At 53.0% G+C, this 14,398-nt stretch overlaps 4 protein-coding genes across 4 annotated transcripts; all 4 read left to right on the top strand.

Moving 5' to 3' along the window:
* Positions 1 to 901: 901 nt before the first annotated feature.
* On the top strand, positions 902 to 2,822 carry GCG54_00012213 (60S ribosomal protein L34-A; the record flags this gene model as incomplete). Its single annotated transcript, XM_045412097.1, has 5 exons — positions 902 to 1,006; positions 1,061 to 1,124; positions 1,189 to 1,387; positions 2,263 to 2,386; positions 2,634 to 2,822. The coding sequence occupies 5 exons, from the start codon at positions 902 to 904 to the stop codon at positions 2,820 to 2,822; spliced, it is 681 nt and encodes a 226-aa protein (XP_045263881.1).
* Positions 2,823 to 3,487: 665 nt separating this feature from the next.
* Positions 3,488 to 4,207, top strand: GCG54_00012214 (uncharacterized protein; the record flags this gene model as incomplete). Its single annotated transcript, XM_045412098.1, has 2 exons — positions 3,488 to 3,941; positions 3,999 to 4,207. 2 exons carry the CDS (start codon positions 3,488 to 3,490, stop codon positions 4,205 to 4,207), a joined length of 663 nt encoding a protein of 220 aa, XP_045263882.1.
* A 1,355-nt stretch (positions 4,208 to 5,562) lies between these two features.
* Positions 5,563 to 8,695, top strand: GCG54_00012215 (mRNA-capping enzyme; the record flags this gene model as incomplete). Its single annotated transcript, XM_045412099.1, is given in 3 exon segments — positions 5,563 to 7,458; positions 8,175 to 8,330; positions 8,345 to 8,695. The coding sequence occupies 3 exon segments, from the start codon at positions 5,563 to 5,565 to the stop codon at positions 8,693 to 8,695; spliced, it is 2,403 nt and encodes an 800-aa protein (XP_045263883.1).
* Positions 8,696 to 9,829: 1,134 nt separating this feature from the next.
* On the top strand, positions 9,830 to 11,494 carry GCG54_00012216 (uncharacterized protein; the record flags this gene model as incomplete). The annotated part of the gene is made up of 1 exon (XM_045412100.1): positions 9,830 to 11,494. The coding sequence occupies one exon, from the start codon at positions 9,830 to 9,832 to the stop codon at positions 11,492 to 11,494; it is 1,665 nt and encodes a 554-aa protein (XP_045263884.1).
* Positions 11,495 to 14,398: the final 2,904 nt, after the last annotated feature.

Raw genomic sequence — 14,398 nt, forward strand, 5'->3', positions numbered from 1 at the left:
CAGCTGCAGGCCTGGACCCCTTGGCGCGGCAGCGTACCTTTTAGGTACCAATGTTCCCTGCTGCTTCTGTACGACGATGCTGCACTTTCCTCGACCGGACAGATGCGCAATTCGTTCGGATGCACTTCGTGTCCTGCAGTGGTCTGATGAAGTTGATGGGGGCGAGAGCGATACTGATGTTGCAGCTGAGGCCTCTTTTGTTTTGTTTCCTCCCGTTGTTACCGCTTCTCTCTTTTCCTTTGACTGTTTACCTCCTTGCTGGACTCGCAGCTCACGTGACCCAATATGTACCGCCCTTCAATGCTAGGCACAGCGACCTTGACGCTGCACCAGAGGGCATGAAGTGGGGCCATCTGTGGCCCGCGCCAACCACCTTCCAGATTGACGTGTCGCCGGTGACCACATTCAGCGTCTTTCCGCGGTCCCTGGCTTGGAGCGGCTTCTGGCCCCTACGCTAATTCCCGTCGTGAGCTCTCACTGTCACCGCACTGCGCCGCGCATCGGAAACACCAACGCTTCCAAGCTGGCTCACCTAAACCACCAACAAATCTCTGACTTGCCTGCCGGCGCAGTGCCTGCTTTGGACCCCAAGTGGCCAGTTGCATGAAAGGTGGTACGTTTGCACTTGCACTTTGGATTTGAGGCGGCGCGCAAACAATTTTGCGCCATACATTACACCTGGATCTCTTTCGGACTGCCAGTGTGCCCGACTCTGCATCTTTACCTACATTCATCGCTGCATCCACCCTCTGGACCAGGCTCTCAAAGCAACCTCGGTCCGCGGCGCTCGACATATCTATTCGTCCCGGTGTCAACGTCAATCTGCCCCTTGAGGAAACAATTACCGAACCGGCCTTTCAGGGTTTCCATCTACAAGGGCGACAGTTTAACCCGCATCATCATGGCAAACAACAACCCAGCGATCAAGTCCGAGCCTGGCAATGAGGCGTGGGATGAAGAACGCCTAGAGCAGTCATTGAACCAGCTGAAGCTGTTGCACACCCAGGTCGGTGTTCCCTGCAGTCTTGCCCGACTTCAGTCGAACTGACCCCTCTCATAGCTGCGAGGTTTGCGGACCACGATCCCACGGATGATGGACCCTTTGTCCGCGCATCAACCAACTCGTATGTGCTGCACATCCACGGCCATGAGCATTTTCCACTTTCGTCAGCTAACGTTTACCGCCAGCCAAGGACAAGTTCGCCAGTTTCATCAAGTCAGTGGAGGCGGCCAGAAAGGAGGTGCAGGATTTCCAAGATCTTCGAAAGAGTGAGGAGATGACCAAGATCATGAACCATGCCTCTCAGAGACGAAGGGAAGAGCCCAACGGCGTCAAGCCCTGGCGCGCAACTGAACACCCGGACTGGACAACATTAGAGCCAGAGTCGTCATGACCTGATTTGAATTATTGCACATGGCGTTGGGGATTTCTAGGGAAAGGGTTATGTTTATGCGGCGTTGCTTCGAAGCGCTCGGCATCAGACGTCCTGGATAAAGACTCTGACAACGTAAAACAGCGTTTGCTTTCCTTCAGTTTTCCTTCCGGATGAGTGCTAGAATCCATAAAAGGATGATAGTTGATTAAGAGACCGCGTATGTTTCCTGTGCTACCGCTTTTCCTTGGTACTTAATTACTCTCATTGAAAGCGAAGACGATAACGATAACGACTGTAGCAAAGACAAAGACGACGAGGACGACGAGGACGACAAGGACGACGACGGTGAGGTAGAATATGCGACCGCAGGCAAAGTAGTCACTCTAACACAGAAAAAATAAGACGGTCTCTTGATTAAACCCGTATAAGTCAAAAGTCACTGTCAAAAGTCGCTGAGAGCACTTGAGCCACCGTTAACGCTCACAATCGGGACGGCATCAGAAGCAGTGGACCTGGGGATAGGTTGTTAGTGCAGCCAGCACGTGATGGGGGGTTGGCTCCACATATTCCGCTTAAGCAACCAATGAGAATGAGGTTGGGTTTTTGATGTGGAACTGGCAGGAGCACACAAACTTTCAATTTTATCATAACTTCCTCCAGCTTGCGATTCACGACTTCTGCTCAACTAACGTCCGCAGCACCATCAATCAGTCAAAATGGCCGGAGCCCGTGTCACCTACCGCCGCCGTAACGGGTGAGTCTCTTCCCATTCCGAATCGAAACGTCGCGATCGAATTTATCGAGAGACGGCGTCTGTTTTCGCATCGGCGTGCACGCTGTACATGTCGAGAAAAGACCGACGAGACTGACTTGGGAAATTTTGCAGCTACAACACCACCTCCAACCGGACTCGTATCGTCAAGACCCCCGGTGGTGAGCTCCGCATCCTTCACATCAAGAAGCGCGGCACTGCCCCCAAGTGCGGTGACTGCGGCGTCAAGCTGCCTGGCGTAAGTTCGATCCATACACCACGACCGAAGCGAGACTCGAGGGAACATCATCTGGGAGCGCATTGGACTTTTGTGGGAGGACATGGACGAGGGGTGGCCGTCATCAGCAAAGGCTTGCGATCATCCTCGGATCAAGGATGAGCATGAGGAACGAAGTCGGCGGCGCTCTCAGATGGGATTCCCATGATGTCGAACTTCAGCACGGCTTCACACAAACGCGCGGATAATACTAACTGTCCCGCTACAGGTCCCCGCCCTCCGTCCCCGCGAGTACGCCCAGATCTCCAAGCCCAAGAAGACCGTCCAGCGTGCCTACGGCGGCTCCAGATGCGGCAACTGCGTTCGTGACCGCATCGTCCGCGCTTTCCTCATCGAGGAGCAGAAGATCGTCAAGAAGGTGCTCAAGGAGCAGAGCCAGTCCGAGAAGAAGAAATGAACGTCTCATTCTTTCTTGCGTCACGTCAAAAAACCAAAGCTGGCCGGAATGGGAAATTTTAGGGGGTTGGTTCATTGCTTAGGTGTTCAATAAGGGCAAAAGGAACTGCATGATACACAAGAATCGTCGGCCACAGGCGGATTGATGACGGTTCGTCTGCTGCTGTGCGTTAGGGCACTCTTAGGCCTCGATACCTGAATGAAAACGGAAATCGAGCCCTTTCAAATTTTTTGTTTGGTTTTCAAACGTGGGATCTCATATTTTTCGTTGCTTTCTGAGTGACGACCCCGCGGTTTTCAATCGAGTCGAGGCGCCCAAAACAAAAGTGGTTTATCCCCCCCCCCCCAGTATCGGAATTATGACAGCGAATTGAACTTTTGGCGCCGTCGCGCTCTGAACTCCACGGTATATGATGATGTGTGACACTTGTGCTTTGGCCTGATAATTTTTTTACGTGGCTCCCCGCCATCACGACTGGTGGTTTTTTTGGTAGGTCGCTCAACCTTGTAATCATGACGTTCAAGATACTGAAGTAGCTCTGCGGGAAAAATTCCAGCTTGTACCCAACTTTTCCGTCAAACAACTCCAACCACCCCGACGCAAGCTTCTCATCTCTACCCGCTGCACTCGTTCACTCATTCGACACAAGTATCCGGCCCGTATTCATGAATTCTTCCGCAAGCACTCGCGTGCTTCGCGCATTCGCGCGCGCCCAGCGCACGATTCCCCGATCGCTCCCCCGAGTCTCGACGCCTTTACGACCCTCAGCAGCTCCTTCGCAAATTGCATGCCTACGCAGTCAATTCCACACGGCACCGCCAAGGTCAAAGAAGAACAGCACGAACGAATATGAAGGTGGCACCGACTTCAGCGAGCTCGACGTCTTGGGCAACACGCCGACTCCGTCAACATCAATCGATGTCTGCATGTCGGACGGCTTCTCCCTGAACAGTGGCCTCAAGATTCTGGATGGAAACGCTGCCCTCCTTATCGGCGGCGAGGCATTCGAGTGGCGGCCGTGGGAGGCCAAAGGCACGATGAACTTGATCAATGCCAAGGGCCAATTCGAGATTCCCCCAGAGGCGTTTGGCGTGCTGGAGCTGGTTTGGCCGCGACCTGGTTCGTCCCCCTACTGACGATGTCTATGATAAACTATTCTGACTTGGCTCTTTGCAGATCTTCTCATCCTCGGCGTCGGCCCCAAGATCGTTCCGCTTGCTCCGTCCACGAAGAAGCACCTCAGCTCGCTCGGAATCCGCGTGGATGTGCTTGACACGGGAAATGCGGCATCACAGTTCAATCTGCTTGCTACGGAGAGGGGCGTCGATGAAGTTGCGGGTGCCTTGATTCCCATCGGATGGGTCGAGGGCAAGGGCGCTGCGTGACGTGCTCACGATGGGAAGACCATATGGACCGCCCTGACTCGGGTTGAGGATAGGCTCCTCGCCAGAGTGCGCACGTGGACGGGAAGAAGCATTCAAGACGGCATACTCACGATGATCCTCCATCAGATGGGGGCTGCATAGAGCATCGAGATCTGGCTTTCTGAATGATGTGGGATACCCGGGGCCGGCCACGTCCACAAACCTCACAGCTCCTTGCTACCCCGCCATGCAAATTCCAGGCGAGATTGCTCTCAAGGTTCTCGCTGAACGCTGTAACACCACCTGCCTTCCTGCACAAAGCCGGCCACCACTGGTAAGAGATCACAAGACGCAAAGACTCTGCAATGGCTCATATCATAGACCAAAGTGTAATATTAAAACCACAATTTACATAATTCTCATGTACAAAGTTCCCAGCTTCCGCTCGATCGCGTACGTAATCAGCCTTGCCAGGTCCCAGCGCGGGCGCTGATTCGCAGCGAAGCTCCAATTGGCCAAAAATTCCAGAGACAAGGAAACCAATGGCAGCGTTTCCCCGGGCCCAGGTGGAGGAGACATGACGAACTGTTGGCTGAGAATGGGCAATGACATAAATTGCCCAAAGACAAAAGTTTGGTGCCTTGCTCCCCACTGAAAGTACTCTCGCTGCCCGCTGCCCGGTGCCCGCCTGAGTGGTGCCTTCTGTGAGGCTCGCTTTTCTTGCCTACCTAGAAGCATCTTATCTCTTACTTTCCCCAGTTTCTTCCCATCGCAGCGGTATTTGTACGGAGCAGCTGGTGGCGCATCTCTTACCTTAGAAACGGCCTGCCCCGACCACGTTCTGGCCTGCCTCCGTCTCAGTCGATCCCCTCAGATCTCGACGCTACCTTGCCCACCTCACCTGCGGTCTGATTAAAAGGAAGCCGCCTTTGCTCTTTCCTCCCTGCAGTGCTCTGGGCCTCGCGCCCAGTTGCACACAGCAGGTGCGACGGTGGAATACCCGCGGAAGAGGAAACTGGAACTGGGTCCTTACTTCACAGCGGCTACCCGATTTTGAGTCACATTCCGTGTGACCAGATCTCATCGTTATCTCGGTCTATCTCGCCCACACTCACTCCATTTTGTTTACCTCCCTCCCCCAAAGTAGCGAACTGTTGAGAGATCGTCGGGCTGTCATACCCTCCTGGAACGACACACACAAAGATCGCCATTTTTTCCTTGCAGCGCACTACATTTTGGAGATACCCGCGCTTTATTCAGGCTTCTGTCTTGTCAGACCAGGCTTATTCTTCCTCTTCTTACCGTTGTATTCGCAACCCTTTCGGTGCCGGTGGTCAAGACGCGTCTGAACGACAACCCACATACCCTCGGTCAACATGGGAGACCAACAACAGGCCCGCGGCGGGTGGTGGTCCAACCCCCACGACCCCGAGTCCACGGATCCGGAGTTGTTAAAACAGAATTCAGAGATACGCATATTCACAACAGATCGCTACACTTATGCTGATATCCGCATATTCTACAAACGGCATCAACAAGCAGACCAGCTGCCCAAGCCACCCATCCCCTTGCTCGTCTTCATTCACGGGCTGGGAGGCTCAGTGGCGCAATTTCACCCGCTGCTGACGAGCCTTGTCCACATCTCATCATGTCTGGCCATCGACCTGCCCGGATGTGGGCGTTCCAAGTTTGCACAGACGTCATGGGATGCCTACAGTCCGGAAGCACTGGCCGAGCTGCTGGAAGTCATCATCGATGAGTACCGCCAGAAGGAGCCTGACCGCAACGTGGTTCTCATCGGCCATAGCATGGGCACGACGATGTGTGCACAACTGGCTAGCCGCAACACGACGCACCGAACAGATTTGAGAACACACATCGTGGGACTCGTAGCGATTTGCCCCGTCTCTGGACCTCCACCAGCTGACAAGACGGCGCTGTTCCGCAAACTTTTGTGGGTTCCCGGCTGGCTTTTCGATCTGTGGAGGGCCTATGACCGATGGGGAGGACCGCAGAGTGCCAGCGTGAGCCGGTTTGTCGGACCGGGAGCAGACCTCGAGCTGCGCAAGCTGCAAGACCGGTTTAACAACCAGAGTCGCACACCGGTATGGCGCCGTATGGCTTGGGGGTCTTTACCGACGTTCAAGAATGGCGTTGCCAGGGGTGGCGTGCCCGGAAAGGACGTATGGACCGGCGTTGACGTACCCGTATACCTTGTTGGCGGGGAGGCAGACAAACTAACCCCTCCTGGTGAAGTCGGCAAGATCGAGGAGTATCTTCAAACCAAGGCACCGCTGTCACCAGAGACGGGTTCGGAAGATGGCCATGAGACCGTCGTCGACTCTGCTGCGCCAGTCAACACCTCCCAAAACGTCACCGATCATGTGCTTGAGAGCATCGACGACATTCGAGATGAAGACTTCCAGCGAGACAGACGACTGGATGAAGGTGCAGACACGACTGAGGACCCCTCTACGCCAGACGAATCATCTCCTGCAAACCTTCCGCCTCAGCCTCGACATCCCACCAAGGTGGTCAAGTCGATCATCATCCCGGCGCCTGCCAATCACGCTTTACTGTTCATGCCCTCGACCGCTCGGGTTCTCGCCCATCACATTTCCGACTTCCTAGCCTGTCACGTCACCGGTCGCTTCGAACTGAAATGGCAGCTGCAGTACCTCTCGCGTGAGGGCAAGTGGGACGTGAAGAACCTAGCCAAGTGGAAGAATGTCGTACCGGTATCGCTCCCGATAGGGCCCAAGGGCAAACCTGCCGTCTTTCGGGCAATGAAGACGTTGCGAGAAGCCGACGATGTACACTGCCCTGCCGAGTTCGTCAAGAACTGGGGCAAGATTATCAAGGACGTTGTTGACATCAGTCACGACCAGCCTGTCTACGACCCTAGAAGCATGGAGAAGGGCGGCGTGCGCTACCACAAGTTCGCCACGGTATCCAAGGTTCCGCCCAGTGATGGAGAAGTTGCGCATTTTGTGGCGCTTGTGGACAAGCTGAGGGAAGAGCAGAAGAAGAGAGCCGAGGAGGAAGGATGGGAAGCGGTCAACGGGGAAAATCAGGTCATTGGTGTTCACTGCCATTACGGGTTTAACCGCACGGGTTACTTTATTGTATGCTACCTGGTCGAGCGGTGCGGACTAGGTGTGCAGGAGGCGATCGACACGTTTGCGCAAGCGAGACCTAATGGGATCCGACACTCGCATTTCTTGGACAAACTACATGTACGATATTCAGAGGCGAAGAAGACGAACGACGGGGTGGAAGCATCATAGGAAAGGCGGTTTTGGAGCAGACAACTCATGTCTTGCTTTTCTGTGAGAGCGGCATAACTGCCCAGCGAGGAGGAAAGGTTTTGTTAGGTTTTGGGACCGGAAGGTTTAAGAGACAGCGATTCTGAATATTCACAAACATTTCTTACACTTCTGGCAAAACTCTCTCATCAGCGCTGGGCTCACGTCTCAGCTTCAGTCACATTTTAGCTATGACTTGACCGCCTAACAGAGCAGAGGCTCGGAATACCTCTTCATGTTGGTCCTTCAGTACCTCGTACAGGTCTCGCAGTCAATACCTCCGTTGCTCTTTGCAGTCTGAGACACCGAGTACAGAATTCTTTCTTCGGCCTGGTCAAACTTAATATCGTTGCTCAAGAGAGGTGCTCCATGAACCTTGATTGCCAAATCCTCGCAGAAAACGATAAAAGGGGGGTTTCAGCAACGGCTGCTGCAGAGATTTCCAACCTTCATATCTTCTCTTCTAAGTTTCACAACACCTTTCATCAGTGAGCAAAGCCTGCAAAACTTAGTGCCATTTCTTCTAATCAACACGAGTTGCCAAGCAAGTCTATCCTAACTACAACTGCGACAACAACTATATCAACTACTACAACGGCTACTACAACAACTTTAATCACAATCACAATAAAAACTACAATAAAAAAACCAACATGAACGGCTTCAGAGTTTACGCAACCAAGGCCCTCTCGGGCACCGTCGCCGCGCCGCGTAAGTTCCACGCGTGCAAGCTCAGCCACGACTTCGGCTCCGCGCCGGCCCCTAAGCCGGCACAACAACAAACAATTACCATCGCAGCCGCGGACATCGAGTCCGACGTCCAGAAGTTGGCGGCGCTGGTCAAGAGCGCCAGGGCCGCGACCGAGCGGATCGAGGGCACGTCGGCGTGCGGGGATGTATCGTTGACGACGGCCGCAAGCTCGCGGGCCCGTTGTACAGGGCGATCGGGTTCGATGTGAACGCCTTTCAGAAGGTGGACAAGGCGGAGGTTATTCGCCGGAAGTTGAAGTTGGCCTCATCGTCTTTGGGTAAGAGTGAGGGCGCGGGCGAGGGCGTAAAGGTGTTGCAGAGGTTGAGAGAGGTGCAGGGGGAGATGGGGGAGGTGCTTGGGCGGCTGGAGGCGGTGGAGAGAGAGTCGAGGGTGCCGGTGGGGGGAAGAGGGAACTGGAGGGGTGGGAGGTTTCTTGATCTGGATTGCTTGTAGTCGTCTAGTCTTTCTTCCGTGTGATCTTCTGGATATCTCTGCACATTCCAGCAACTTCGGCGGGAGACGTTCTTAGCTTTGAAGATACCCAACCGATGATTTTGGCTTCTACCGGTTCGTGGTTCGGAGGCATATCAATTCAAGCATGATTAGTCAATTTACATTTCAATGTGAAACTGTACCAACTTACGACGCTTTCCCCGTCGTGCGCAGGCTTAGCGATGAGATTTCGCACCGTCAGTAAGCCATAGAGGGGCGTGCCTTAAACTCCTATGGAGAGATGTGGACAGGCCACGGATGATTAGAGGTTTCTGGTGATCAGGGTCGCTGTCAAAACTTTTCTTTTTCACCCTTCCGACTCTGCGAAAAGAATCTTCGCAGAAAGAGACATTAGGGTCTCCAGAAGGGTAGACCAATGTGGCTTAGACAACTACCTACCTTCTCTGAATGTGATCTATGTGGTCAGCAAACTTGGAGCAGGAACAACGAAACAAATTCTGTTAGCTATACGTCAACTCGGAATCGAGTGTGGACCAGAAAAAATGTAGGTTCAATCGTGCTTTCGTTACCTGCTTTACTCGACTGTTGATTTCGACGTCGTTTGCGGCTGAGATCAAAGAGGAGAGTATCTCAGCTCCACAAACTTGTACTGCTTGACCCTCCACGATCCTAACATCACTCTTTATCCCATTCGTTCTCGATTCACTTGCAGCAAGTCGTGAATTCACCTGCTACTGAGGCTTACAGATGCAGCACCACATCACTGACGACGAGACAAAATTTCATTTATATTCCAAGTCTGCAATGGCCAAAATGTCGCAAATCTCGCCTGTAAAATCGCATCATTTGGATACTCCAATATACCAGCTGTTTTGCAGCAAACCCGGGAGACTTCTAGCCGCAATGTCTTCAACGACCGATTTCCCTACTTTAAATGCGCCGGTAAAGACGGTGGTGCACATCGATATCTGGGAGGCTCTATTTGACCAACTTGCTTTCCTTGGGTATCACAGGACCTTGGCAAACTGTGCCCTCACAAGTAAAGGAAACGCCTGGTTGGCACTGAGGCGACTCTATGAGTAGGTCTGTCCGCATCGGACCTGAATCACATAACACGCGGCTTATCGTGGAACCATGGGCACGTTGTCTAGCTTGACATTTCTTCCCCCGACAGACAAAACCAGTTACTCAACCGGGATGTTGGAAACTATCTACCGTTCATCGACGTTTACCGACAGCCCGCTGAACACGCCGCCTCTCACTTCACGCCCGTATCTCACATACGTCCGACGTTTCGACGGCTCCAATTTGTATTACGCTCGGCAAGTTTACGCTTGGGAAATGGATTTGAAGTCTTTGGAACATTTTGCGGATCAGAACCCACAATGGACTGAGAAAAGAACACCGCCCTATCACGCTCATGGTATAAAGCAGTTCGAAATACGATTTCTCGAGGACCTGGTCACAATCAGCAACGAGAACGGTCGGCAACCGATGCTGAGAGAAGTCTCGATATATCGCTGGAAAGACAGAGGCTCCTTCATTCTCTCCTGTCACGCGCTGGAGCGTTTGTCGATGACTTGGACCGAGGACTTGACCGCTGAAACCGGGAAACAAATCAGCAAGAGTCTCCCAAGGCTAAAGCATCTGGAATTCCCTTTTACGGCGGACTCCACGGCGGGCTCACAACAGCTGGGCGAGTTCCTCTCTCACTTGAATGCAGATCAGCTGCACTATTTCGAGTGCGGAGTCGGGGAAGTGCATGCCCCCGTATTTAGAGCCATCGCTAAGCAGACAGAACTACGGTGTCTGGAGTTCCGCTTAGTCGAGATCCCGCCCACCGATCTGCTTCTGCTAAGTCCGCTCACGAACCTGACGTCGCTGACCCTGAAGTTCAACTCCTTTATTCCTAGCTCGCGGCTCCGAGAGAAGTATGAGCTGTGGGCCAGAGAAAAACGTAGGCATATTGCGAATTGGATCACGTCTTGCAGAAGTCTGAAGCGCCTTCACCTCTTCCGACTGCCGGACTTGATCCCTGCCATCGCGGACGCCCTCCCTCATCTCCAACTCGAAAGGCTACACGTGTACCATACCGGCAACCATCCCGATTTCTACCGCGCGCTCAAAACGCAGTATCATCTTACACATATCTTTATAGCGGAAGAATCGACTCGACCTCCTCCTAGAGATCTCCGATGTCGCAAGCTGGTCATGGACGCAGTATGCTCCATGAAGGACCTGCGCGACTTAAGGCTCCACACATCCTTCTCGTTGTATTATACACAGCTTCAAATACTGGCATGCTGCCAGCCTAATCTTGAATTCCTTTCCTTCGTTCAAAGCGGAGTAGAACAGCCTGCTTGGATCTTGAGAGCCCTGGAGCTTTTCGAGAACCTCAAAAACCTGACTATTCTGGGAATGACGCGGTTCTCCGCACCAGAAATTCTAGAGTGGATTGAGAAGACTGGATGCCATCGTCGCAACGGAGGGTTCTTGCTGAGTCTGCCGTCTCAGGAGAAGGACAGCTGGTACCGCGCTGTGCCACCCGCCGAGCTTCCACCGATGAGGACGATTGGGAGAGACTCCTTTACCAGGCGCATCAAGGAGCTGTTGAGGTTTTGTGCGGTGAAGGTTAGAGGCCCGGCAGAAACCGGGGAATCATGGCACGGAAACGATTACCTTGAGTACGAGGAGTCCATGTTCCAGAACCTTTGGGGAGATGCGAGAAAGCCAACTGCAGTGTCGATATGGAGAGGACATGTTCAAGCGGACCGTGAAACGAGTCTTCATATTGCTTAAGTGTATATAGCATCTCCATACACTGAATGGGAATCAAATGCAGTGAGTCGATAATCTTCGGAATAATTGCCCGTCGACAGCCCATCGCCAGGCTGAATGTCAACAAACGGTTTCAAGATAAAAAAGCTGAACTACCATGGTTTTCCTCGCCACACACTGTAGCCATGTTTGGGGCTTTTCATCCACGTCCTAGGGCTGCTGTGCATGGTTGACTTAAAGCCAGGCTTGTTGCAGATCTCCGTGCGCGGGGAGCGCTCGTTGTTGGCTGCCAAGCCGCGGATCATACTTTGCCGTCGTGATGTGTTACACTTAGCTCCAGACTATCGGCGGATGAGTCCAATGGATGAGGTGATGAAGCCGCGCGAAGGAGCCCAAGGACCACGGTTTGCCGTGGGCCATCACTTCCGCCCGTTCCTAGTGCCTGAACCGGCTGAGCGTTGAGTGCCGACCAGCCTTTGTCACGCACGGCGAGGAAAGATTTGCATCCGAGGAAACAGGCCATTGTTATCTGCCACTTTTCAGCCATGAAATGTGCTCGTGGACTGTCAACACCACTTTCGCAGTCTGGCTGTCAGCTGGAGCAGTCTCAGCAGGCGCCACTTGGGCAGATTTACTGCTTATAAGCACGAGCTCAGGGGAAGTGAGACACGACTAATGAGAATGAGCAGCTCAACAATTCCTTTCTCTCCTGAAATTGTGAGTTTCCCGCGACTTTGCCAGGTTGATGTTTGCTCCCTGACGGATGGCTTGGTAATATTTATCAACTAAGAAGAGGTGTGCTTTGGTTCGAAGCTTGACCGAGTCGTGAAAGCCTCCAGGTCCCCACGAACTAACACCATGCAGCACAGACAATGACTGAGGTCGGGCCACACAATGACACATCAGCGTGGGTCAATTCTTCTTTGCACCACCAATCACGATTGTTACTGCTTCACAAAAACCTGCCACTGCGTCAGCTAGGGTTTGAAACTCGCCGGTCTTCATCACACGTGGCCTTCTTAAGCCCCAACTCGAGCTGGGTCGTCAACAACATCCCAATCAGCTCATTCGAGCTCATCCCCGATGGCACAATTGGCTAGCGCGTCAGACTGTTAATCTGGAGGTTGGTGGTTCGAGCCCACCTCGGGGAGATTCAGTGGTTAAATCCCACCTGGGAACATTTTCTTTTGCTTTTTGATGTTCTAGTTTACGTCCCCTTTGCTTATTTGAAACGCCTGACTTGACCTTTTTTTTTTTTCGAATGTAGTATCTCATAACTAACTGTCTTGATTTCTGCTGGGACCGGTAATGTCATACTGACGACATATCACGTATGCCTGAAGACCAACTTTCTCATTGCCTGTTTTAGGACAACTGCTCCGGCCGCAAGCAGAGACTCGGAACTCCGACACCGTGAGCCCCCGCCAGCACCGAGAATGTGACCCACTCTTACCGGAGCGCGTCCCCGGCAAGCAGCTCCGTGGTAGTTTTCTCGCGGTATCGTGGTCTTTTAGTTTCTACAGCGCCTGTTGAAAGAGACTGTGCATCGAAGTGGAGAGGGAAGTATCCCCCAGCCTCAAGCCACAATCGAAACTGCCTTCGATGCACCTTGCAAGACCCGGCATGAGAATGATTGCGCAGCATCGACTTGTGACTGGCATATTCTTCTCGATTACCATCGACTTTCTTTGTCAATGATTTTTTTGCGAAATGCCAACATTCAGCATCGGGGCAGGATCCTCCGCCTCATTGTCGATGTGTCTCTCGGGAGGCAGAAGACGTTGACGCTCAGATCAACCAGCGATAAAGGAACCGAAGACAAAGTGGCGTACTTATGATGCGTGGAGAAGCGCAAGGCGGTGCCATTGGCATTCTTTGATGAATCAGTGGCTGCGCAGAATTAGAGAGTCACGGCTGCCGCCTTCTCAAAAGCTTGCCCTACCTTGTTCAAAGTTTGTCAGCGCCTGATCATCTTGAGATGGCACGAACCCAGGAATCTGGAACCGCATCGACAGCTCGCTTAAACGAGTTTTCGGAAGACCAGCCTTAAACGGCGAAACAGCATACTACTTTGGTGTCTTCATCAAGCTAAGCCATGTGTCTACGGCACTTATTGGGCTTGCATCGTCCGAATTCCAGTGTTCACCGGCAAACGGTTCTTCGTTTTCTTCTCGGGGTCTTCGCGGTCCAATTTGCCCGTCTCAATGAGGCTGGAGGCCAAGGACCAGAAAGCTGGTAACAACAATGAGACAGGACCCCTCTTGCATTCTTTTCCTAGCTCGCCATTCCGTGGTGACGCCCCGCAACCACGAGGCGTGCTGGCGAACTTCCACTGTTTGGATCAAGCTCTGAAGATCATGGGGAGGCATCTGAAGTGCTTGTCAGCAAAAGAGCTTGCCATGCCGGCCTTTCCATTGTTCTCAAACTCCAATGACTGATCGCTACAAACCTCGAGAAAGGCTCCATTGAGAAATTGCCGACCCTGGATATCTACAGGTCTAATGCTTCCGTTCACATGCCAAGGCGCCTGGATGCACGCGAACGGCATTCCTCTTGAGGAGATACTCTCAACATTCCGCAAACGTCACGATGCCCCTGCGTTGGGCGCGCACAGCCCGCAGCTAGTCTCACTTTAGGTCCATGTTCGCCACGCCAATGTGGGACTCCGAGTGCCAAAGCTTCTGCTTTAGCTCGAGTACTAGCTTGTTATGGGGCCACACATCAGACGCCATCTTCCCATCTCGTCTGCCAAAAGCACCTGTACCTAGTAGACTTCTTCATGGTCTCAGCCGCGGCGTGCTTCGGCTACGCGAGGGCAGGGGGAGCGACCAGTGAGGAAGGAACTGGTCCGACATGAAAGGGTAAAGTGTGAAATTAGCCAACACCCCCTCCGCAAACGCAAAGGAACTCAGGCAAGCCGGGCCA

Source organism: Colletotrichum gloeosporioides, assembly GCF_011800055.1.
Source record: "Colletotrichum gloeosporioides strain Lc1 chromosome Unknown consensus_49, whole genome shotgun sequence".
Classification (NCBI taxonomy): Eukaryota; Fungi; Ascomycota; class Sordariomycetes; order Glomerellales; family Glomerellaceae; genus Colletotrichum; species Colletotrichum gloeosporioides.